Below are 27461 nucleotides of genomic sequence, written 5' to 3'. Positions count from 1 at the left end.
TGTCGGCCTGTATGGCCTCCACCTGTGCTGATTGAATGAATCTGTGGCAGATGCAATCCCTTCTGGTCGAGCACGGCCCGCACGTAAGGCTGCATTTGGCCGCATGGCATCTTGGGATTGGAATCATGTATCAAATCCCGATGGCAGTGTGATGTACTTTGACTGATTTTCATGCTATGCTCCCATTGTTACACATGCTATGATTGCAGCCGCTTACATACCTGTGAAGAGTCAGTGGTATGTAGGGCTCGATCGATGGCCGACCCTCATGCAGCACAGTAACGTACTTCACCGACGGGCGTGGCGTCCCATTTGTGATTGCAGCCAGTTAGCATCATGACACACAGCCGCACTACATTGATGTAATTGTGAATGCAAGCGTTCACAGAAGCCTTTTCGACGTAATGTTGCAAGTGAGGAATTCGAAGGCCAGCATTTTGGGTTTTGAAGTAGCGGCGAGGATACGCCCACAGGTCTGGCTGGAAATGTAACGTTCTATTGTAGAATGTCCTTGGGACATGGCCCATAACGAGCAGGCAATGAATGATATGAATTGAAGGGGATGCGCAATAGCGTAGTGGACGATGAGGCAGGACGTTCCCAAATCCATCTTGCTTCACAACACTACAGATCCGGCCAGGGGCACAGTGGTTTTTGCGGACTGCATTACGCACAGACGCGATGGAAGTTTCACATATTATGTGAGTGAATATTCATGCGTTTTCATTGCGGGATGAGGGAATGATGTGTGGATGCATGGACTGATGAATCCGTTTAGGGTCTGCCATGTACATGGGTTTTTTGGTTCACTCCCCTTGCCCTGCGTTATGTGATGCAAGGCTGCCATAGTGGGACATACGTCTCTCTGCCCTTGTCGGATCCTCCCTGTCTCGACGCGCCTTCATACACTTGTGTCTAGGCACGTTACTAATCCCATGTCATGGGTTCTATCTTGACGGACGCATGCACAGTAACCGACGTTGCCAATGGTGTATTTAGATCGATTGGTTTCGTTGTGATTCGATACTGGATTAGGGGTGTGTATATTCCTTTGGAGTGGGCTAGCATGCATATGGGTGTGGATTTGGTGTGTTGAATGAAGATTGTAATGCATCATGAGTCCCGTAATGCAATCGGTTGATTTGTGTTTCTTTTGGGTGACAGGTATCTCCTGCCCTATTGCAGATGCCATCTCTACGCCACTCCTCCAGATGGTTTTTACTCTCGACTCCTGCAGCTTCGGGTGAATCAGTGGAGCACCATTTCGATCATATGGGACGATCGCCAATGGGCCACATGCCCTTACGCTGTACTGGTGGCTAGGTGCAACATTTCGGCCTTTCAGCTCGACTAGTGCCTGCCTCATGGGACGGACCTGCGGTTCTTGCCGCTTCCATGTTGCCTTTTGGAACGTTGATGTAAGCCCTGTGTGCCATGATGGTACAGGGCGTCACACAAGTGGAAGCCGGTCAATTATTGCAGATGCAGCCCTCGGTGATGATGGTTGTTTTGGTGGGATTTTGCAAATTGATGTGGGGCCTTTGTCATTTGGATGTGCATTTAAATTGTATTCCGATATTTGTCGTGTTGCGTTGTTCTTTGCAGGTGATGTGGCGATTTTCGCTTTGTGGCGGTATGTATTGCGTGTTGATCTGCTTTGTGTTCCGCCTTCTGAGTTGAGTTGTGTGGTACAGTACTGGCCGCGTTTGCCTACGTAGCACAGTATGGTCACGGATAGAGGCTGCCATTGTGTCTGTTTACATGATGTGCTGTTCAGGGGCGGGGGATTGGCTTTTGGCCGACTGGTGCCTGTCAGCCAGGTCGATTGGTGGAATGATGGGTTGTTCAGAATGTGGCTGGTCACAGGTGACTGTGTTTGCGTGCGTTTGTTGGAGGGGGACTGGGGTCATGTCCATTGGAATAGCTTCTGTATTGATGCCATCTGTGCCCTGCAGCTCCCATCGGCCCCTCTTGGGATGAGCCTGGCTGCTCAGTCACTCTGCCGACTTGTGTGGTACATGCTTCTGCTGATGGTTGGTTTGTTTACTGGCATGAGTACAGGGCTGGTGCAATCCCCCTCAGGATGCTGTTGTGGATGTTGCCTTGCGCTGGTGGCAAGCGATGGGGGACTACTGTTGTTTTGTGTCATGTGTTCTTGATTTTCATTTTGATGTGTTGTACCTTCACATGCCTGTGCTGCGTCAGTACGGCTATGGTGACATGCCGTACATGGATGCCCACTCACGGGGCGCTTTGAGCCCCTGCATGCTTTTCTACGTTGGCATGCATGGGTGAATCGTGGATTTCACTGGTTGCATAGTGTGAGTACATTGCGCCTGCCAGGAGTTGTGCAATGAGGCCAGGGAGTGGAGTACAGGCACTCAGTGGGCCATTTACGGTTGGTTCGCGTTGCCGTATTTCTCGCCATGGCGGAATGGTACTTTACGACGTGCTTGATGGCGTTCAGTACATGTCCGCTAGGGTCAGAATTCGCGTACCGTTGCGCCATGGCGGTGATTCCGGTTTTGCAAGGCGCGCGTGCGCGTACTTGGTGCAGTTAGCGTTGCCGTTCACTGCGGTGTCGCTAATGGCATCGTACTTTACGGTGACGGGTCATGATCGCAACGAGCGGTGTTCGATGGCGGTATTGCATTTCCGCCATCATTTTTCCATTTCCGCAAGGGTCGTAATGAGGCCCATAGTGTCTAAAGGTCCATGCAATTTGCAACGGACACTCGTTTAATATCAGATGGTTTTATAGTATCTGTTCATCCAAACCCCAAGACGCGTGTAAAGTTGTAGTAGAAGACTCAATGACTAGTCGCTTGGACTATTGCAATGCACGCCTGGGCGGTATTCCAATGAAACCTGTTAGCAGACTCCAGATTGCTCAAAACTGATTGGTTTCTGGATGCAGGAAAAGTGATCCTGCCCACGCTGCTCAGAGGAACCAAGTGTGGCTTCCGGTAAAGTAGAGAATATAGCTACAAAAACTGTGCATCCTTTTCAAATGAATCCAGGTGGCTACACCTGCCCACCTTCAGGATAGCATCCCAGAGTAATTCCCTAGGGATGATCGCATACTATTCAGCCATACACCTCTGCCAGGCCATAGGAGATAAGGCTTTCATTCCTGGGACCCAGGATTTGGAGTAAATTACAATGTTCTGTTCATGAGAATGCAGGGTATTTTTTAGTTCCAGACCCTTGTAGAAGCGCTATTAGTAAGGTAGATGCTGAGTATTTTATTCTAGTGTATTTGTGATCAGCATGTCTAGGCCATATATATGATCCCACTGACACACCGAGTGAGTAGAAAAAGAACAAAACAGTGGCACTGCCTACTTTTGCACATTGCAGCAACTTTGCTACCAACCCGCCCCCCAAAAGTAGATTACATACCACCGCAGCTGGGAACAATCCACAAATCATTTGAAGTAACATCACCAAATGGCTGAATTTATAATGAGAAATTAGTGACATTTAAAAAATAAATGTCAGAATACATTCAAAGTCATATTCGCTGATTGGGCAGCTTTGTTGCTCTATATGGGTGATTCTATACAGTGCCTAGCCCTATTGGCCTTTCCTATCCGAGCCTATCCTATCCCTCGTGACCTTTCTAATGACTACCTCATGGCGATTATCTCATGGTGGGACCACCTAGTTTCACACAAATTTAATTTGACAGTTGATATGTTAAAATGTTTCATATACAACTAAACTACTGATTGGTGTCGCCACGCTGGTTATCCTGGGGCGGGCCTCTTCAGTCATTGGTGACCAATAGAATTGTGAGGTGTGAACAGTGTGGCAACAAAAAAGAATACTTTGCATCCGTTCTCATGAGACCTAAAAGGCTGGCACCAACTTACCGTTCTCAACCTTGTGACTGCTGAACTGGCAATCAATGTTGCGACTTCTTGCTTGAAACACATTTCCCTTCTCATGCTATGCCTACATGACTTCATGGGGCATGCTGCTTGACTTCTTGCTCTGAGACATGTACACAACTAAATTGTGTATTCAGTGAAAAGGTGGGTGTGCATCTAAATGCAGATGCGCTTAAATAAGTGCCAGGAAACTCCATGCGTTATGTTCGTACATTACTTAATATACATTCCTTAGATTCTACAATCTTATGTTAAACATTTGTGTATGTTCTTGATGAAAGGTGCTTGCACCTATCTAAAGCTTTTGCTTGCCTCCTAAGTGAATATTTTCCTACAGGGGCAGTGTGTGCGTGCTGTCTGAGAGACTTTGGCATATACACGTTTCTGCCTATTGCCTCATTTCCACCAAACTGTGACCTTGCATTTGTTAGCTTCTAAGAACATGGTCAGGGACTTCATTGGTTTTATATTTCATGTGTTAGCTGTGTGGGTCCTTGCTGCACCTTCATTTTTGTAACCAATCCCTACACAGCATTTTGGCAGCATTACATTTTGGACCTTGGATTGTGAAATGCTTCACTCATGCGTCAGCCACGCCCAGCTGCACCTGTGGACTCATAAGCAGCGGCCTCGCACCTGTGCACACACCTGGCCAGGTGACCTGCAAGTCACAGGACGGATCAGAAGATCGCGGTCCTTCTGTGATTAGTTTTCCCCATATGTATCTGCTTTCTAATATAATCTGTCAGACATGTATATCTTCCGTAGCAAGTCAGCCACAGAACCAATATCAGAAACAGTTTCCCCAGGAGGTAGTTATCACCAAGATCAAGCGGGGACATCTCGTGGGGAACACAATGTTCTGATTGCTTCAGCTACTACAATGTATATATTAGACTCTGGTGAGGGTGTAGGAATGCTCACTACTCAGCTCACTTCTTTGAAGACTTTACCCCAGACTAACAGTGACTGGGCACAGTGCATGATTGAGCCAGTTACAGTAATGGCCAACACATGGACGTCATTTAGGGGCTGTCAAGGGTCGCACCTGCGACCCCTGAGGTCTCCCTTGCTACCCCTAAAAATGTTTACTTTTTTTTTCTATTAAGGCTCATGGGCTGTGGCCAGCAGCATGTGGCTCTTTCTTTCTAGAGGGGCTGTTTTTCTGATATCTGTAGTGGTAAGATAGCTCAGTGGGTTGAGTCCTCGCTGCTGCAATGTATGTGTGAGCTGCAGGTTGCAGGTTCAACTCCCAGCAAGGTCAACTCAGCCTTTCATTCTGCTGAGGTTGATAACACAGGTTGGGTGATATTGTATGTATATTTCTTTTATATACAGCGCTCAAGGTAGGTGCTTTATAATAACACATCATTATCATTTGGCCTTGAGCATTGCTTGCATTCACACTAATTTGGTAATATGGTCCTACACGCGCTGATATTAATTATACATATGGTGATCATTCTTGTATGAAATGTATATCACTTTACAGCGATATTGTAACGATATTTTTCGTAGTGTACTCAGAAACCATGCTATGTGATGCCACTTCCTGTTTTGTCAAGGGGTGAAAGGTCGTGTTCCATCGCTTCCTGTGATGTCAATTCAGGGTGTGGTCAAATGACATCACTGCATGTGATGTCATCCGAGGTCAAGGGTCATGTGATGCCACTTCCGCTACCCCTGGCATTTTGGTGGCATTTTGGTGAAATGACGTCCCTGGGCCAACATAGAGAGCACAGGCGCAGTATCTGCGAAGGAGCAGAGAAGCACTCCTGTCACGGAAATCGCAACCTTAGTTGATCTGTATATGATGCACATCACAGCTTGTGACTTTCTTCGCATTTCCCCACATCTTGAAGAGGTGGCGCCGCCGCTCTCACACACCACTCTGCCACTCACCGACGCTAGGTCGCTGGTACACGGAAGTATTCATTATAAAGCCGATAAGGCAGGGACGTCATTTAAGGGTCGCCAGAGGTTGCAACTGCGACCTCTGAGGTCTCCCTGGCGAACTCTAAAAAAAAATGTAAACTTTTTTTTAGGTTTTTTGTTTTTTGTAATGGAAGCTCCTGGACTGTGGCCAGCACCATCTGGCTCTTTACTTCTACTTCTGGAGTGGCTGGCTTTTTTGTTCAGGCCCCTTAAAACAAAGAAGAAAAATAAGAACAGAAGTGCCTCAAGTCTAACACTTTCAGCACTGACCCTAAATAAGAAAGAATAGGAATACCAAATAATGTGTCTTTCTATACAATAATTGCTGGACTTATTAAAGGTTTATTTCAGGCACACTTCAGGGGGTGAGTCACTGATTTAGTCTGTTCTTAAACGCCTCAACTCAGCCTGTCATCCTTCTGAGGTCGATAAATGAGTACCAACACAGGTTGGGTGATATTGGGTGTATCTTTTTTCTATATAAAGCGCTTAAGCGTAAGTGCTATACAATAACACATCATTATCATTTGGCCATCGACGTCTGCTTGCATTCACAGTAATTTGGTAATATGGGCCTATACACACTGATCTTAACGATACATATGGCGATCCATTCTTCTGTGACATGTACATCACATTATAGTGATATCGTAACCATATTGTTGTAGTCTACAATGCTATGTGATGCCACTTCCTATTTTGTCAACGGGTGAAAGTTTGTGCTCCATCGCTTCCCTCAATATCACCTCGGGGTGGGGCCAAATGACATCAACTCCTGTGATGTCATCAGGGGTCAAGGGCCGTGTGATGTCACTTCCGCTACCCCTGGCATTTTGGTGAAATGGCGCCCCTGCGATAAGGCGAGGGGACGGAGAGTTTGTGGAATAATTCTGATAAACTTAAGGAACTGTGATAAGCCTGTTTTGCCGGCTGCCTTTTTCAAAAAGCACCATTCCACGCAAGATTCCTTGCCACGTCTCGGTGCAAGCACTGGTAGACGCACAGGGATAGAGAGGGCAGCCTGCTTTGAAGCAGGTCACGATGATGACATCAGGGATAAGGGCCTGCTGAATTTAAACCGCTCACAGTGTATTCGGAGGGTTTATGTAAGAACATGTGGTGCCTCGGCCAGTAATACTAACAGCTCAGATAAATATGCCATCTCTGCTTGGCAGAATATACTACTAATGATGCGGAGCCCCAGGGCAATGTTCACCCTACCCTCAGAGGCATGAGCTGTTTTTGCCCTTAACATACTGAGCAGAATTAGAAGCCCATTCCTTGCAGTTAAGTGTACTCAAATTAAATATGGGGGAAATGGGCTGAGTCCCCCTCTCAACCAGCAATATCTGGAGTAGGTAAAACAGTTGACCGAAATGAAATCTGCGCTTTCACACATTGAATCTCTCCTTCAGGGGGAAAAAGAGAATCGGATACAGGGAGCTACTACCGCTGAGCTAGCTCTTCAGCGAGCTCGCAGTGATGCGAAGGGTGTTACTCAGCCCTATGGCCAAGGAGAAGGAAGAACCCAGCGTTACTTCACGGAATATGAGAGTCAGCCCCAAACCTAATATCTCCTGCGAACAGTCTCCATTTCATGCAAAAAAGCCAAATAAACAGTCAAAGAATTCCTGCACAATGTGTATCTAACAGAAGAGCTAGCCAATGAGGCACAATCAAATGACTGTACCAAGGGTAGGCTAAAAACGAGAAGGGTCGTAGGATCTACGAAGCTTATGTTGGAGTGAAGCTGCTCAGGTGTGAGCACCTATACTTACAAGTAAGGAACAGTCAAGCTGCAGAGCTTCAGAGAGCTTGGAAAGAACATGCCCGGGTCCGTATTGCCCACTAGCCAGATTGATGAAATCAAAGACAAAGGTAACACCACCATCCTACTCCCCTTAGACCCCTCAGCGGCCTTCGACCTGGTCGATCACAAAATCCTCTGTAACCACCTATCTTCTGCTGCTCACTTCTCCTCCTCTGCTGTCATATGATACAATCCTTCCTGGCTAATAGAACCATGAGGGTTTTCTCACTTTCAGCCGCAGCAGACCCCATCCCTATCACCTGTGGTGTCCCACAAGGCTCATGCGTCTCGCCTACTTTGTATAATATATCTACAAAGCCACTCTTTGACAAACTGGACCATCTGGGTGTCACCTAAACCAACTACGCAGATGACACCCAGATACTCCTCACACTCTCAGGCAACTATAACACCCACTCCATCCGGATTAACAAAATCTTCTCCATCATTCAGGCATGGATGGCCACACATGGCATGTGCCTGAATGACGAGAAAACTGAACCTCTCCTTGTCGGCTCACCCAATAACTTGCTGAAACTCAGCCCAGCTACAATAGCTTCATCATCGATGATAACACTATCCCCATTGTCAAAAGTGTGAAAACTCTTGGTTTCTATCTTGATGCCAACACCAATCTCACTAAACAAATTAATATGACTGCCTCTGCTACTGCCTACACGGGTAAGCTGACCAGGGCGTGTAGACCGTTCTTATCCACTAACAGCTGCCTCACGCTGGCCAGGGCACTCATACAGTCCAAACTGGACTACTGTAATAGCCTCTACCTAGGCGCTAACCAATACATAATCAACAAATTACAAGTACTCCAAAACAACGCGCTGCAAGCAGCCTTAAACATCCCCAGGCGAGAGCACATCTCTACTGCCAGAAAATCATGCAAATGGCTCCCTATACAACAAAAAATCGACCTAAAAACCATCTGTCTCACATATAAAGCCCTAAACCAGCTAGCCCCACCTTATCTCACCAACAAATTCACCTTGAAATCTACTACCAGAATCACCAGATCCACTAAAACACTATGCCTAACAGTGCCCAGATTCACCCAAAAAAGAGCTGGAGGATCCAGTTTCACGGTCCTTGCCTCCCAACTCTGGAACACCCTTCCTTTCAACATCAAGTCTATCAAATCCTTTCAACCCTTCAGGAAACAGGTTATTAGATTGTTACTGGAAAAAACTAGCACTCACCATCTTCTCTCCCCACTCCCGACGTCACAGCCCATTCTTTAATTGAGCAAACTGTATTATGCATATCTATAACTGTAAATTGTATCTAATGTACTATGTAAACTGTGTCTAATGTACCTGTAACCATGTCCTAAAGCGCCCTTTTACCTCTGGGTCTGGAGCGCTATATAAATAAATAAAACAAACAAAACAAACTTCAACTCAACAGAGACCACAAATACTTGCCACGGACAGTGAGACTAGTGTCGGGCAGGGCTCTTTTAATAACTCCTCGACCTCTTATGCAGATGTGGCGAGACAAGGAATCTCAATTCCACAGTGTGCAGATTCCACAGCACACACTTGCACCTCTGCTCTCCATCTCACAGAGGAATCTGACTGATCACGAATTGATTATGCCCAGAAAGGGAGCTGGCCTCCAAGTTGCTGATCAGAAAACTGGATCTCTGATTCCCGTGGCTACTTTTACTGAGATTAGCAACGATCATCAGGAAGACGACTCTCTGTTAAATATTAATGTGGAGCTATTGTCCAGCAATCGGGACGTTAGGCGTATGGTGAAATTTGAGAAAGTGACAATGCTAAAAAGATTGGACTCCCAGAATAACTGGGCATGGCTTCCTAATTGTTTGACTACCAATTGTTGTTCGACGCAGATGCACAGGAGATGCTGCCCATCGATATGTAATAGGTTGAGCGTACGTCCATACATCCAAACCTTTAAGAACTGAGGATCGGACCCTCTACAGCAAAGCCTTTGCAGGACAAGGCCACAGTGTTGTGTGACGCAGGTCCACAGGAGACACTGCCCGTTGATACGTAATACATTGCACGTACATCCATGCATCCAAACCTTTAAGAAGCCAGCATCGGACCCCCTGCAGTAAAAGCCCTTGCAAAACAAGGCCCTGGTGTTGTGCGATGCTGGTATTTATTGATGAAGGGGCAGTAGTGCAGAGTGCAAGCACGTGGTGAAGCTGTCGACCAGCAGCGACTGAAAAAAGTAAGATATGTGCGGGAAGTGGGGGCAGCCACTACTGCTCTCTATTACACTTCCCAGCCTTTGCGTGTACTTCCACCTAACTGTCTGACATAATGACATAACATACACTGTCTCTGTACAACCCAAGGCTCCCCCCTTAGCGGTTAGCCGTACTTTGTATTTTTGTGTCCTTTCTTCACGTCCCCTTCTATTGCGCTTACTGTTGCTCTGTGTACTGTGTCCCATTAGGCTCTCTCCCGCTCTCTAGGAGCCCATTTATCTGTGGTTACTGCTGTGCTGTGAACTGTGTCCCAGTAGTCTCTCTCCCACTCTCTTGGTCCCCATTCATCAGTGGTTACTGTTGCTCTGTGTACTGTGTCCCATTAGGCTCTCTCCCGCTCTCTAGGACCCCATTCATCTGTGGTTACTGTTGCTCTGTTTACTGTGTCCCATTAGGCTCTCTCGCGCTCTCTAGGACCCCATTCATCTGCGGTTACTGTTGCTCTGTGTACTGTGTCCCATTAGGCTCTCTCCCGCTCTCTAGGTCCCCATCCATCTGTGGTTACTGCTGTGCTGTGAACTGTGTCCCATTAGTCTCTCTCCCACTCTCTAGGTCCCCATTCATCTGCGGTTACTGCTGTGCTGTGAACTGTGTCCCAGTAGTCTCTCTCCCACTCTCTTGGTCCCCATTCATCTGTGGTTACTGTTGTGCTGTCAATTGTGTCCCAGTAGTCTCTTTCCCACTCTCTTGGTCCCCATCCATCTGTGGTTACTGTTGTGCTGTGAACTGTGTCCCATTAGTCTCTCTCCTACTCTCTTGGTCCCCATCCATCTGTGGTTACTGTTGTGCTGTGAACTGTGTCCCATTAGTCTCTCTCCCACTCTCTTGGTCCCCATCCATCTGTGGTTACTGTTGTGCTGTGAACTGTGTCCCATTAGTCTCTCTCCCACTCTCTAGGTCCCCATTTATCTGTGGTTACTGCTGTGCTGTGAACTGTGTCCCAGTAGTCTCTCTCCCACTCTCTTGGTCCCCATTCATCTGTCGTTACTGTTGTGCTGTGAATTGTGTCCCAGTAGTCTCTCTCCCACTCTCTAGGTCCCCATTCATCTGCGGTTACTGCTGTGCTGTGAACTGTGTCCCAGTAGTCTCTCTCCCACTCTCTTGGTCCCCATTCATCTGTGGTTACTGTTGTGCTGTGAATTGTGTCCCAGTAGTCTCTCTCCCACTCTCTAGGTCCCCATTCATCTGCGGTTACTGCTGTGCTGTGAACTGTGTCCCAGTAGTCTCTCTCCCACTCTCTTGGTCCCCATTCATCTGTGGTTACTGTTGTGCTGTGAACTGTGTCCCATTAGGCTCCCCCCACTCTCTAGTTCCCCTCCTTGCTGGGGGTAATATTTCTACTGCTGTGTTCACCTGTCTGCTCCTCCTGTGTGCTCCCTTCTGTGTGACCCTCCTCCCCCTTCTGCGTATCTCGCACAGTGCAGTGTTGGGATGCGCATCTCACCATTCTCTCTCTCACTCCCTCCTCCGACTTTCCTCCTTGCTCCCCCTGTGGTGCTCTCTGTTTCTCCTATCGTCTCTAACTGCTACTCTCTCTCCTATCCTATCCCTCTCACTAAGTCCGGAAGGAAGAAATTCAAGAGGGACATCCTGGTCTCCAACCCAGGCCTCCCTATCACTGATACCTACATTAGTGCTTCATCCAGACAGACTCTCAGCAACATCCTCTTTATCGTTGCCTCACAGACCTACAGACCCCTCATATGGTCTTGGCTCTCTCTCTCCTATCTCTTCCTCTCCCAATAATGGTGGTACTCAGTGGGAAACCCTCTTTGCCTCTTTCCACTCCTCCAAGATCATCATTAATGTCTATTTGAATGGCACCGTGTTGGTCCAGGGCCCTCAATCCAATCTCCTCCTTTTTGATAGGCGTCTCCTTCATCTTATAAACTTCCTTCTCCTGCTACCACTCCTAGTACCTCTGAGCACCTCTGCCACCTCCTTCTTCCACCACCTCTCTGGCACATTCCACCTCCTCTCTGTCTACTTTGCCACCTCCTGCTACCACTTCTGCCCACTCTCTGCCCCCCACCTCCGACGCTGGGTGTACCTCTAACCTGTTCCCCAGCCCGGATGTCTTTAAAATGTGGCAACTTGCTCCACATCGCTACTCTTAACTCTTGCTCTGCTGTCAAACAGTCCTCTGACATCTGCTACCTCCTTGAAGAACTTGACCTGGATGTCCTCGCTCTCCCCGAGACATGGTTCACAGCCAGCTCTGTCACAAGTTTTTACACTCTCCTCCCTGACGGTCACAAGGTCCTCTCCAAACCCAGAACCAACCGACCCGCAGGTTGAGTAGCACTGATATTGCCAGAGTGGGTCCCTGAATCTGTCATTCCTGTGCAGGCCTACTCCTCCTTTGAATGCATGGTCTGCTGCCCTCTTCCTCTCAGAGTGGGCGGACCTCTCCTTTTCTCTCCTTGCCTCTACCTCTAAACTTCTCCTCCTTGGAGACCTCAACATCCCCCTGGATACTTCTAATCCCTCTTCTGGGCTCTTCTGCAACCTCTGCGACACTCTCTCTCTTTCCATTTTACCCTCTGGTCCGACACACTCTGTTGGTCACACCCTGGACGTTCTAATCTCTTCAGATATCCCCCTCTCTAACTCTATCACCACTCCTCTCTCTTGGACTGACCACTTTCTGCTCTTCTCTCACCTAAAACTCTCTGTCCCTCAGGCTAAGTCCACCCAAGCACTGCCACCTACCTTCTCAGTCATTCGGCCCGTGAAGTGTGTGTCAGTGGATGCCTTTGCTGCTATTGTATCTGCTCTTCCTAGGCCTGCGGCTGACTCACACTCTGACACAGCCCTCTCTAACCTTCACTCTGGATAGCTTTTCTCATGTCATGAGGATGCATCTGAGCCTACCTTGGTATGATTCTGACCTCACCGCCCTGAACCGCAAGCGCAGGGTGGCTAAGCGGAAATGAATGGCTTCGGGCGCATCCTCTGACAAATCTCCTTCTCCGCCGCCTTTCTCCTCTTTCTTTCCAACAACACCTGACGATGTTTCTAGACTAGTCCGATCTATGAAAGTGTCATCCAAACAAGTGCTTCCCTGCTCCTCCAGAACCATCAAGGACCACATTGACACCCTCGCTCCAGCCTTGGCCAATTTCTGCAATCACTCTTTTGCCACTGTATTCTTCCCCTCTCTCCTCAAGCACTCCCTTGTACACCCCCTCCTCAAAAAGCCTTCTGCTGATCCTACCTGTCTGGCAAACTATCACCCGATCTCTATCACTCCTTTCCTGGGCAAACTCTTGGAAAAGCTGGCCATCTCCCAGTTTACACTCCACTCTGAATCTGTTGGTTGTCTCCATTACCATCAGTCTGGCTTCAGAGCAGGGATAAGCAAGTGTTGTGAGCACAAGGGTTTCCTCAATTTTTTAAGGGGGCTGTGGTATGTGAGGAGAGATACAGCAGAAAAAAACGTACATATACCACTAGCTACCCACCTCTAACACACCAAAAGGTGGCTACTTGTCAGAAATTTACCTCACAGTAGGAATTTCATAGGATTATATCTCCCACCATAGACAAAGAAATGTGTTTAGCATACTTTAATTATTATATCAAACAACATGGTAAAACAACATAAAAAACCTATTTCCAGCGTTCGTTATTTGTAGAAACACAAATGGGCGGAAGAAGCAGACACCAAAACATTTGCAATGTACAATTTGTGTGATGTTAGTAATGGTGTATTTTGATCACATTTTCAATTATACAACAACAAGGTATAATAGCGTCAACATTTGAATATGTTTCTAGGGAGAAGGACAACACTGTTGCAGTTTAAAGCTCGTCAGTAAAGTCCAACGCTCCGTCTTCAGGACGCGATAGGTTAAAGAAACACGTTACACTGGCAACATGGCGCCTATGTGTCAGTGTGGTGACCTTAAAAGTGATTTCTTTTGGTGTGATGGTCAAAGCGATTGCATGAATCAATTTAATTGAGGCGGCAGACCAGTCCGTCTTAAGAATTCAAGCACTTTATGTGTAAGGCAGGGATTTTTGTTTCAAGTCTTGCAGAGAAATTTCAGTGGTGTACCGAGTTTCTATGGTATTCCGGATACTACATGTCCCATAATGCATCATGGAATTTGGCCATAATGATCCCCAAGGCTGTCTTGCATTGTTATATATTGGGTTAGATATTTTAAACCGCTCGCGTGTCAGTGAATGGCTCTGTCGGGTGTGCATTCGCCTTCACAGAATCGCTTTGCCCCGTGGAAAAAGCCTCTGTCCTGTCCAAGAAGAGAGTCCACATCCAAGCCCGGGTCTCTGCGGCCTCTAACAACATGGCCAACCTCTCTAAAATCTACAAGGAGCTGGACAATCCTTCTGAAGTTTCCACCTCTCCTGTTCCTTTCCAGGCCCTCTGTATGGGTCTGGCTTCTCACTTCACCACTAAAACTCAGGACATCCTGTCCTCTTTCTCCTCTTCCTCTCCCTCTATCACTCTCAGCCCCACTCTGACCGCCTCTCCTCCTTCTTTCTCCTCTTTCTCTCCAACAACACCTGTAAGGGTGACGGTAAGCTTACCAGCAACCTTGTTTCCAGACCAGCAAATTACAAGTTTGCCTGGCAAGGCCTCTGCACCCGACAGGTCTGACCCTGCCGGGTGCAGCGGGCACGTAAGGCAGACTCTTCACAGAAGCACCCGCTCCGTTACTAACACTGCCATCGCTTCCGTCTCCCGACTCTGGGACTCTATGGGAATGGAGAGTTACGAAATCTGGTGCCTGACTTCCCGCTCCGCCAGGGCTTGTAATGTCCCGGTGGCACCGGGAAGGCAGGCGTCAGTAATATGTTATGAGTCTGGCGGAAGCCCGTTGGTAGCACCGGCAGGGTTACCGCCACACTCATAATGAGGCCCACTGTCTCCAGAGCCCTCGTTCTCTCTAGACTGGACTACTGCAACAACCTTTTCTCAATCTGCCTTCCCCTACTCTCGGCCCTCTGCAACTAATCCAGAACTGGACTGCAAGGACCGTACCTCTCCAGCCCTGAAATCGCTCCACTGGCTCCAGGTGGTTGCAAGGATCAAGTACAAGACCCTTTGCATCATCCACAAGGCTTTCTGGGGCTGGGTCCCGCACTACATCCAACTTTCTCTTCCAAATTACCTTCCCTCTCGAGCCCTTCGCTCAGATACCTCAAACTCTCTGATGGTCAGACCCTTCTCCAGGCAGAGAGAGGGGGTAGATCTTTCTCCTCAGCAGGTGCCTCCCTCTGGAATGGCCTCCCTGCACCTTTCAAACTGTAGCTGGACCAGTTTATAGTGATTACATCGGATGCCAAAGCATCAAATGCCTTAGCATCTAAAAAAAAGCAATGAAAAAAAGCATTGAATGCATTTGAAAAAAATAAAAAAATGTAATGGGGGGGCCCTCTCAACCCCCGTTTTTTTACCACTTAAAACCCATTATAATTAAAATAAAACCTTTACCTTTGAAAAAAATGCATTCAATACTTTTTTTACGATGCATTTTTTTTGATGCTTTGGCATGTATTTGATTCAATGACTGGATACCAGCTGGACCACCTGAAGTTCCGTAAGCAGTTCAAGACATTCCTTTTCTCCTCTGCTTTCTCTCTCTCTCTCTCTCTCTCGCTCTCTCTCTCTCTCTATCTCTCTCTCTCTCTCTCTCCCCACCCTTCTGACCTACCTGTCTCCTGTGCCGACTGGTTGCTTGCCTACCCTCACAGTCCTCTGGGTACCAGATTCCTCCATGATCAGTCTCCCCTGCACTGCCTCCGGTCCTACTGCCCACTTAGGGGGCAGTAGGACCGGAGGCAGTGTTACCCACAGTCCCCTGCCTCCTTGCACTTACCCAGAGCCACACTGCCCTGGCTGCACTTTCTTCGAGCAATGCTGCCCTGATTGTACATCCCCCCTCCCTTTCCCTGGCATTCACCCTCCTCCCTTCCCCTTGCACTTTTACAAAACCCCACTTCAACAAAATCTCCAAACGAACTCGCCAATCCTACTGCCGTCTCCATTTCTCCTCTGTCTTCCCTGGCCCTCTGCACTTCTCTGTCCTCGCACTTCATTACTAAAACTCAGGACAGCCTGGCCTCACTCTCCACTAAACCACACCTTTTTCCCCTCACACGCTCTCAGGCTTCCCTTTGGTCCCCCTTTCCGCCTACTCTCCTCTTTCTCTCCCACATAACCTGAAGATGTTTCCAGACAAGTCCACTGTATGAAAGTCTCATCCAAACAGCTGCTCCCCTGCTCCTCCAGAGCTATGAAAGACAACATTGTCTCTCTCCCCTCACCCTACTATTTATTTATTTATTTATTTATTGGTTTATACCACGCCGAAGCCCACAGGCATCAGGGCGCCACACAGAAACAAGGACAAGACATGACAAAACAATTAAGGGCCGCTAATCCTAATCTTCATTTTTATTTTTTTGGTCTGAGAGATTTCAAGCTGAGGTTGGATTATCTGATTCACTTAAATACGTGAGTCTTCAGCTTTTTTCGGAAGCTGTGGTAGTTCCGTTCCTGTCGTAGCTCATTAGGGAGTTTGTTCCATATTTGGGCTACTCTAACTGGGAACGCTCTGCCCATGCCCTGTGATCATGTGAACGGGGTACTTTTTATCTGGTTGATGCCTTCTGATTTTAGGGATCTTGTAGGTGTGTATCGGGTGATCCTTTCTTTGAGGTATCTTGGTGCCTGTCCAAATAGGCACCTGTGTGCCAGGGTCATGCTCTTAAATATGATTCTTTCTTCCACTGCAGCCAGTGGAGATCAACTTGGTCTTTAGTAATGTGTTCTCTCCGTGGTCTCTTTTTTATTATTCTGACTGAATCGTTTAGAATCGTTTAGCACTTGGCCAAGCAGCTTTTACTAGCGCCAAGCAACAAGGCATTTCCATAATCCAACCGTGATAGGATAATGGCTCTTGCTACGGTTGCTGTATTCTCTTCGCTTAAGTATGATCTAATCGACTGGAGTAAGCATGTGTAGTATTGGCAATACTTTTGTAGGTACATGACATGAGCCTCATCCCCCAGGGATGCTCCATCGTCATACCAAGTGTTTTCACTTCATCTCTAACTGGGATGGCCGAGTCCTTGATCGTGAGAGACTTATACTGGGGACTGAGTTTATTTGTAGCTTGGGTGGAGCCGAAAATCATGAGCTCAGTCTTCTTCGCATTCAAGCACATCCAGTTGTTCAGCATCCATGCCTCGATGATGTTATATATGTCTCTCAACCTGGCGCAGTCCTGGCTGTAACTCCCGCTTAGTTCAACCACCACCTGGGAGTCATCTGCATAGTTGTTAAAATATGCTCCTATGCTCTCGAGCACAATACAGAGACACCACAGGTATAGGTTGAACAATAGCGGGGAGAGACTAGCGCCTTGTGGGACACCACATTCGATGGGCATTTCTGCAGAGAATTTATCGCCCCAATGGATTTTGGATTTTCTCCCTGAGATGAAGGAAATCAGCCATTTGATGGCAACTGGGGAACAGTTTGCTACTTTTTCTCGGACTAACAGGAGCTGCTTGTGGTTCAGCAAGTCAAATGCGGCAGTTAGGTCAAGCAGAATGAGTAGACCTGTTTTGCCTTCGTCCCTGATGTTCAACATGTGGGTCTGCTGGTCTATCATGGCCGTTTCTGTACTGTTGGGCAATCTAAAGCCGGACAGTTGTTTGTGTAAAAATTAATTCTCTTCTACAAATTCTCATAGCTGGGTTGTCGCAATCTTGCCCATAATCTTAAAGAGAAAATTGCAGTTTGTTATTGACCGCAGGTTACTGGGTTCCTTGGGATCTTGTGACTGTCTTGATCTTCTTTGGGATTATCCCTTCTTTAAAAGATGCATTCCCCATCTTTGTTAGTAATGGTGCAAAAATCTCTTTATTGTCCAAGATGATCTTTGGAGGGAGAATGTTCTCTGCACAAGCAGACGGTATCATGGATGTCAGTATTTTCAACATCTCTTCCGATCGTATTGGTTGGAGATCAAATTTATCCCTGATATCTGGTAACTTGGTCAGGGTGGCAGACTTTGGCTGGGATAGTTGTAAGGTTTGCGCAATTCGTATGATTTCTCTTGCCTTGATTATTTTATTGGGAAAGAAATCTTGCACTCTGTTAAATCTTCCTGAGATGGGGCAATAGGTGCAGATAGTGCCTTGGGTTTTTCAATCGATTTCAATATATGAAATAATTTACTAGATGTGTTAGAGGCCTGCCGGATCGCTTCATTAAAAAAGTTATTTTTGCCTCCCCTTTTTCCTTTTTTAACTTCTCTAGTTCGGAGTTCGGAGTGAAACCATTTTTGGTGGTTTTTGTTTGCTCTGACCAACTTGTTTCTCCGAGGAGCTTCTTGGTCTAATAGTTTTTGTATGTGTCTGTTATATTTAGTAATAATCTCCTCACAAGTGTCATCTGTGGGACTTTCTTCTAGAATGGTATTAAGACAGGTTTCTAATTTAGCAGAGGTAATGTTCTTGTAATTTCTGTTCAAGATTCTTACATGTGCATTGTCTTTTCTTAGCTGATCAATTTTTACGGTCATGATGAAAGACACTTTATAGTGGTCGGTCCAGACACAGGGTACCTTTTTCACTATTTGAGCATCGATTTTATGGGTAATTATCCAATCGAGTTGATTTCCTTTGTCTGTGGTTGGTTCAGAGTTAAGTACATGGTATGTGATATTGTTTAGTGCCTTCTCTAATTCAATTGCTTTCTTGTCCTCCGTGTTGCCTCTCCACCTATTTAGGTCACCCAGTACTAACAATGATGTATTTGGGCCTGTAATGGCAGTGAGCTGCTGGATAATTTCATCATTAAACTCCAAAATTAGAGAGGCTCTACTATAGATCACTAGTATGTTGATACAGCTGTTGTTCATCGGTGTATATTTGAGGTGTAAGACCTCGCACCCTTGGCAATTTATGGAGGCGAGGAACATATGAATGGAATCCTTAACAATTGCTGCAACTCCTCCACCTGCTCCTGTTTCCCTGTTTTCATAGTGAATGGAGTAGTCTTCAGGTACTGCCTTGAGCCACAGGGGTCTTGGAGCTAGGTCTCCGCAAGAGACAGAATGTCTAAATCATCCTCGATAATTAAGTCATGTATGTTTAACGCATGTTTGTTCATTGATCTGGTGTTCAATAAACAGATTTTCAATTCTTTATTTGCATTTGTTTGCTTGGGTAAGTTTTCCTTCGCTATAGGGTGGTGTTTCTTTCTTCTATTTCTGTGGGTGTTCCTATCTGGGCGTATTTTAACTGTAAAGACAGGGGTTTGGGATTCCTCAGGTGCCTGGGCATCTGTGCAGTCTTGCCCTCTCAACCTTTTACTTTCCATGTCATCCTGTACTGCTCTCTGTACATCCCCCAACCATTGTTGATGCTGGTTGGTGAGCATTTTCGCATGAATATGTTGGGTTCCTGCTTACCTTAGCGCAGAAGGGGGAGGAAGAGATCCTTTGTTTGCTCCCAAAGAATTAATATATGAGGCAAAAAACCTTGATGGCATCTTCAATTCCTCTCTCTCCTTCTCTCCTCATATCACAGACCTTGCCAAGAAGGCCCACTTTCAGCTGCACTTCTTCTAATGCATTCTCCCTTCCCTTACCTTCCTTCAAAAACTCAATGTCTCCAGAGCTCTGGTCCTCTCCAGGCTGGACTACTGCAACAGCCTCTTCATCAACCTGCTTAACGCCTCCCTTTGCCCCCTTCAACTAATCCAGAATAAGACTGCAAGACTTATCCTTGGCCTCAAGCCCAGGGACAGCATCTCTGCTGCCCTAACATTTTTCCACTGGCTCCCGGTTGCTGAGAGGATCAAGTTCAAATCCCTCTGCATTATCCACAAGGCTTTCTGGGGCCTGGGACCCTGCTACATCCAGCTCTCTCTGCCTAAATACCTCCCTGCTAGAGCGTGTCAGTCTTCAAGCTCCAACTCTCTGCAGATCAGACGCTTCTCCACGCAGAGTGAGGGGTAGATCTCTCTCCCACGCAGGTGCCTCCCTCTGGAATGGCCTCCCTTCCCCTCTCAGACTTCACCCGGATCTCCTTAGTTCTGAAGCTTCTCAAGACCCTCCTTTTCTCTTCCTCCTTTCCTCTGCCCCTCCCCTGCTAATGTTCCCCCTCTGCCTCTTGACTGGCTGTTTGATTCTGTCTGAGTCTTACAGGGCACATGGCCCTCGCTCACCAGTCTACCCCTGCACTTGGTCTCGTCTGACCCCCTGCCCACCTGCACTTGCACTTAAGGGCTGCCTCCATCTGCAATAGCCTGGCTGGACCTGCACCACTGAGCCCTTCCAGCCCCGTTCCTCACTCTTAGCATGTGGATCTTCTGCCCCTGCACTCTCTTCTCCCTGGGCTCTGTCCACCTGGCCTCCCCGGGCACTCGTTTAACCCTCCAGCACCCCCTCCACTCTCCTCTGCACTTCTGTTTACTGCACTTGCATGATCGGAATGCCACAAGACCTAGAAGGAGTGTTTTTGTTTTGTCATCCCTGTCCCCTCCCCGCCCCTTATCTTGTTGCCTCTTGAAACACATTGTCCATAGGCGCATTATAAAAAACTCAATAAATAAAATGCATGATGACCACTGCTGAATGAGAAAGACACACCTTGTGGCAGAATGTTGGCAGTGCCTTGAGCCGCTGTTTCAGCTGCATCCCAGGGAGAGTAGTGACAATAGGCATTAATGAAGAAACCATAGCAGGTGAGAAAACAAGAGCATGATCTTCAAATATCCCTCTTCAGTACAGTGAAAACACAGGGAATACAGTAAACCTGCATGTATGTAAACTTTACACTAAAGGTCCAGCTGGCCCTCATAAAGCAAATGGAATGAGGTTAGCCCTTATGATATGATATGATATGATATGATATGATATGAGTTTCAATAACAAATAATGGGAGCTGAGTTTAAGACCTTTTTGGTAGGAAGACACAAAAGGGACACTTTGCTGATGGTGGTGCATTGTTTCCCTGTGAAAATTATCCAAATCCCAGAGTTGATCGCTGCTCATCTGTCATTCCATAAATTAGGCTTTAGACCTACAAAATCAGGCTTTAGACCTACAAAATCAGACTTAAGACCTACAAAATAAAGCAACCTCAAATGACATCAATCTTCAACACATGTCAACACCCACCTTTTTATATACTCTTTGCAACATTGCGCATACCAGGTACAGTTGATTTACATGAACTAACATGGCCACTAATTTGTCAAGAGTGTGGATAGCCAGGAGTCAGATGCCCAAAAGATTATTTCATTAAAAGAAGCTGCACCTCACCTGTGCCATTGCTGATCTCCCCTTGAAAACAAGGCACACAGTCATAGCAGCAGACAGGCTCCCCCTCCCGGGCAGCCTGTCTGTAACCAGGTTGACAGCCTTTACTGCAGGTCGAAAGTGGAGCCTGTGAAAGGAATATAGTGAGCGTTATTATTATTTTGCACTTTTATTGTTATTTGGACATTTCTGCAACAAATTCTTAAAACATGATGAATAAAATGTACATTTGAAGACATTCCGAGACAGTTAAAAGGAAGAAAAACATTCCAATACATACACCAAATTTATCACAGTACAAAAAAAAGAAATCATCAGAATTTGTACAATTGATATGATATGATATTTGATATATATTGCGCCCATACACAAGTGTTTCAGGGCGTGACGAGGCAATGGATGGGTACAGCAAGGAAAGGGTGCAAGTGAGGACAGAAACAATGGATCTTTCACGGCCCAGTGACATTGGGAACACGCAAGTGCAGGGGAGAGGGAAGGGGGAAAGTGCAAGGGGCAGGGGAGGAGTGGAAAGTGCTGAACACATGATCAAAAACAATAGGTGTTGCGGCCAGCAAGTGGCAAGTGCATGAATTAAGCGCAGACAACGGGTATAGATAAGTGCAGGTAAGGGGACTGCAGGGTTGCAGATACAGACCCAAGTGCAAGGGAAGCCAGGAGGCAGTGCGGGTATGCAACTGGGTGGGGAGGGATCTGGGCCTGATATCAGAGGGTAAACAGATGCCCAGTGGAGAAACAAACAGAGATCAGCAGGGGAGAGGAAGAGAGAAGGCAGAAGCAAAGAGGAAGGTCTTGAGGTGCTTCCGGAACAGAAGATGGTTCTCCTCAAGTTTCAGAGAGACAGGGAGGCTGTTCCAGAGGGAGGCCCCAGCCGGAGAAAGAGATCTACCATCAACTTGTTGCTTGCAGAAGCAGCTGACCCTGAGGCAGTTGGAGCTGGAGGAGCGAAGAGCTCGAATTGGAAGGTATTTCCGAAGGGAAAGTTGAAGGTATTGGGGACTCAGGCCTCAGAAGGCCTTGTGGACAATGGAAAGAGTCTTGAACTTGATCCTTGTAGCCACTGGGCGCCAATGGAGAGATTTCAGGGCTGGAGAGATACAATCCCTGGACTTGAGGCCAAGAACAAGTCTGGCAGTCCTGTTCTGGATGAGTTGCAGAGGGTGGAGAATAGTAGCAGGCAGATTTAGAAAGAGGATGTTGCAGTAGTCCAGCCTAGAGAGAACCAGAGCTCTGGAGACTATTACAGTAATCAATATCACAAATCTAACACTCCTTTTCAAAAATGTATTGCGGCTACCAGCCAATGATTAGGGCCACATCGTTTCATGACAAGTTGCCACACCATTTCAGTGTGTAAGTGATCATAATGCTTTAGCAAGTGACCAAAGTAGTGAAGACGTCTGTCTTTCAATACCGAAAATGCAGCAAGATTTGGCGTTAAGTTTACACTTGACCCAAATCAGAACAGTTCCCACATATCCTTTGATCCCTGTTTTTTTTAAAATTCTGGTACATTATTTCATTAGTGGGTAGTAGGTTTAACCTTAACCTCATTGCCAAGACACGCCATGAAGTACTCAATGACTTACTCAAGTATGCTGGGTACACTCCCACTAACGTCAATTAACATAACCACATATAGCTTATACATGCTCACTTCATCGATGGTGTGTATCCAGTCCATTTCTTTCACTTTTCTTTTAGCTTCAACAGGGTGGGTCAAAATCAGTTCTCTGGAAATACCAGAGACCTCCCAGATGGTATCACAATGTATCTCCCATTTATTTAGGGCAGGCCAGGATTTCTTCTCCAGTAGAAGTTTTAATTCCCGCCAGACCTTCCTCTGCACACCAAATGTTCCTCAACATTAAACAGTTTTTAGAAAGAATGTGGAACTTAATAGAGGAAAGGCCTAGTTCATAGCCTATTACTGCTGCTGGTACAACATTAGGTAGTTGCAGCACCTTCCACCAAAACCACCCTTCCAGTGCTTCCCAGTCGAAAAATATCAGGACCCCCAAATATTCACCACCATAGGTTATTACTGGGAAGACTTTGAATTTATAGAAGTCAAAGACTGGGGACAAAGAAAAGTAACCAAACCTGCGATTTATTGCAACAGTTTGCGCAGCCAGCATGGTCATTTTGCAGATTGCGCAGCCAGCATGGTCATTTTGCAGATTGCGCAGCCAGCATGGTCATTTTGGAGTGGTAGCAGCCAGCATGGTCATTTTGCAGCTTGCGCAGCCTGCATGGACATTTTGGAGCAGTAGTAGTTCTGCAGCTTGTTTTTATTCTGCAGCTCGAACAGGCAGAGTCCCAAGAACACAAAGTTAGAAACTCTCTCCAGGGTTAATCCACTCAGACACCAGTGAAAATTCTTAAACCTTTGCTTCTGACCTGGCTTTCAAACCACAATCTTTGATTTTGACATATGAATCACCAGTTTGTTCTGGGCAGCATTGATGGAAACACCAGAAAGACAGAAAGACAGCATTTCACCTGAAGGGGACAGATGTGAGCAGACTTTTCTTGCGGGAGTCACATGAGGAAAGGGAAGCAAGATGCTATTATTAGAAACACCTCTGTCACCTACGTTCTCATGCCTGCTCATCAATAGACAGCACATGATCATAATGTATTGCTCTGTTTCAGGGAACCACTGGAGTTGTCATTCAGGTGTCAACATGTCCCATTAGGATACACTTTCCTTCAATCTCCTGCTGCAACTGGACTGGTTTCAGCTGTGCCTAAAATTGAGAGCATAACTTTAGAGCCTATCAGTAGCATCCTCTTTCCAGTTCATGCACACTTCCTGTATCCTCGGGTGGCCCAAGCTCTTTCTCATTCTCCATGCCACTTTCAGTTGATATTTCCATCTTCCGGCTCTGGTTTCCAGCTTCCAGACTCCTGACTTGGTAATTTGCCACCCTTTTTCTAGTTGGCAGATTTTATACTTGTTTTCCCTGAATCTGTCTGTAGATTTTAAGATCTGCTCTCTTGCTTCTGATCTTGTCACTGTGCTCTTTTTCATGAATAAGAATTCTTCTCTTGGGAATGTGTTTGTTTATGTATGCTGTTCCATACTGAAGACTTGGGACCGTCTCATTGGACACTGATCTCTAAGCTATACGTCTTGAAAAGCCACCTGGGATGTTGAACATCTCATACTGCACCTCTGGCATGAAGCTGCTGATCATTTGTATGTCGTATTGGTTGGTTAATATATGATGTGTCCTCAACCAAGGGCTCATCAGGCACCATGAATCCTTTGTTTGTGCTTCTGAGAGATACTTGACTTGTTTAGAGTGCCTCAAGATGATAATGTTATCTGTTGCTCCACTGGTTGATGGAAGATTGTCTCGGGTAATTCTAGTGTGCTGTATCCTACTATACCCTCTGGGCGACCATTTCCAGGTGGTACTAAAAGCAGGCAGACTTCACAGAAATCCATTTGTTTTATGCCAGCAGGAAAGTCTCATGCTGCATAAAACAGATGGTTTAGAAGATGGACAGGGAAGGGGAAACACAATATATATCCCCTTCCGCCTTCCACTCTTCCTGGAAAACCAATTTAAAACCACCCAGAGCATAATATGAAGTGTAAATACTGATGAAACTGTGTTATGCTTTGTGTTAATGTTTTGTCAGCTCCAGGAACTAGACAGTGGATCTCATTCCGACTCAGGCGTTAAGGGGTTTACGGCACCGTAAACGGCGCCGACCCTTAACGCCTGATTACAAGGTCCCCTTTGCGGGATGGCTGTTTAAAGGCTGCTTTTTGCAGCCGTTAAAAGCCATGCCACAAAGGGACCTTGGCGATAATTACGGCACCGTAATTTACGGTGGCGTAATTATCGCCTTTCCCCATTCCCATTATGCCCTATGGGGCAAAAATGGGAATGGGGAAGGGGCCATTGGTGAATGGGGAATTACCCCCCACTCACCTTGGAATGGGGCGGTAATTCCGCCATCCACCATGGCGGAATTGCAACCTTAGCGGCATGGACCATGGTGCTAATAGGACCATGGTCCTCTGCCAAGGTTGTAATGAGGGCCAGTGACACGCCAATGATTTCTTCATCAGCAACATTAACATGGTGGGATCACAGGATGCAAATTAAACTTGGTTTATAGCACTGATATATGTGTATGTAGGTTGTAGACATTGTGTGCAATTAGCCAATTCATGAAAAGCATTTTTGTATTTGCCAAGTTGTCTTACAGATAGGCAGTCGATGAACACTAAAAGCGCCCTGAGACATTCCCAGCTGCAGTCTCAAAAAGTGATGATGCACTCCATTAAGCAAAATTAAACAGAGTTCTTTTTCAAGGAATTCCTGATCAGGAAAAGACGCTCATAAAAATCATACATCTTTAATAATACGGTAAAAGTCTACACAAAAATACTTACAGCAGGAGAAGAGAATCCCAAAATATGAGGTTTTCAATAAGATGCCTAACACAGCAGTATTTGCAGGGTGGGCTCTCCCTGGTCTTAAATGTATGGTTTTTTAAAATCTTTTTCCCAACAAAGTGAGGGTTATGATCAGCACCTCCAGTCACCAATTCAGCTTGAGGCTAGGCAATAGGAAAAAGGAAATAGGATGTTATGCCTAAAGGGTCATCCATATAGGAAGACTCTTATTTGAGGAGGACAAATAGCTCGGATGGGGGTAAAAGAGTATACTAAATTAACTTCTGCAAATTATTTTAAGGTTGGGTCAACTATGGGTAGCAAGTTAATTCAGTATCACTTATTTAATCAAAGAATTCAGAATGTATAATCATTTTGAAATTATATTTTTAATGTAATAATGTCAAGTGTTGCACATAGGTGTGCATGACATCATGTTTACATAATAGCTGAGAACGTCACATAGCTGTATAATTGGAATACAGTTGTTTTGCATTGCAGACAGGTTTTTTTTATTTTTACAAAAAATATTCATCCGGAAAACATTAAGGAAGGGTGAGTTAGGGGATCAAAGTGGTAGGGGGTTAGGGATATGGTTTAAATAATAGGCAAGGGGTTTGGGCATCCCTCCAAATATAAAAAAAAATATGTTGATGAGTTTTTTCAATGAAAAATATTCATTAAAGAACTCATCGTAAAAACAAAAAACCTGGCGGTAAAAGGACATAGGACTGTAAAATGACTGTTTTTGAGCTCAGAGTAATTTGGAACCAATCAGACTGGCCCTAATGCTATTGAATGGCTCTAAATGAGTGCTTTGAATCAGGCATTGGGAAATAAAGTAGCATGCACTATTTAAAATAACTATAAAAAAACTAGACCTTCTGTTTTACTCAATGCAACATGGTCCAGTGCAACTCAATGCAACATAGTCCAGTGCAACTATCGACATGGGAAATACGTGAAATGATGTCCACATTCATGACAATGCTACACACGAATAGGGTACAGTGTAACAACAGTGATATATCTTTGTTTGATGTCCTGATACATAAAAAGAAAAAAGCCTATCAGAGGGCGACTGCTTGTATCAGGAGATCAACCATACTGACCCAAGTGGGCAAAACAGCTGGCCTCATCATCTGCTCGTTATAAAAACTGGCTGATGCCAATTGGACATTCCTCTGCACCTTGTTAAAAGCGAATAACAGTAAAATGTTTTGATACTGTTACTGATAATATCTGGCTGAAAATAAGGCACAAGAGTTGAATTCTGATCTCTGAATCCACCTGGGAGTCACATACTAGGGATCTAGTAAACCCATTTCAGCGCACAGCCTATTCATGGATTTTAACATCTATAACCAGCCGTGGCGCAGAGTGGCACAGCGACCCTGTAGCAGCACCAGTAACGCCCCCAATCCCGCCCTGTGCGCCAAAAACATCGCCCAAATCTCCTACATAGCACAAAGGCCAGGGGACCAGCATACAGCCCCCCCAAGCACGAAAACACGTGTAAAAGTCCACGCGCACCCCTCAGAATACACATACCGCTTTCGTGCTATTGAAGACGCGTGGAAAACTCCCAGCGCACGGCTCGGAATGCACATACTCCGCTTGCGCTATCGAAAACGCGTGTAAAAGTCCACACGCACCCCTCGGAATACACGTACCGCTCTCGTGCTATCGAAAACGCGTGAAAAACTCCCCGCGCACCCCTCGAAATACACCTACCCCGCTCGTGCTATCGAAAACGCGTGTAAAAGTCCATGCGCACCCCTCAGAATACACATACGCCACTCGCATCAGGTAAAATGTGTGTAGAAAT

At 46.2% G+C, this 27461-nt stretch overlaps 1 protein-coding gene across 1 annotated transcript in view; it reads right to left on the bottom strand.

Annotated features, from left to right (window-relative positions):
• LOC138528199 (extracellular calcium-sensing receptor-like) overlaps positions 1-27461 on the bottom strand; it is a 314589-nt gene that overhangs the window by 8512 nt on the left and 278616 nt on the right. The window contains exon 5 of the mRNA XM_069639651.1: positions 21202-21325. Coding sequence (XP_069495752.1) covers positions 21202-21325 — 124 coding nt within the window. The remainder of the gene's footprint in view (positions 1-21201; positions 21326-27461) is intronic.

The sequence above is a fragment of the Ambystoma mexicanum genome, chromosome 7q (genome assembly GCF_040938575.1).
Source record: "Ambystoma mexicanum isolate Mex_15411 chromosome 7q, UKY_AmexF1_1, whole genome shotgun sequence".
NCBI lineage: Eukaryota > Metazoa > Chordata > Amphibia > Caudata > Ambystomatidae > Ambystoma > Ambystoma mexicanum.
The sequence above is the reverse complement of the archived record's forward strand: the minus strand, read 5'-3'. Positions and strand labels throughout refer to the sequence as shown.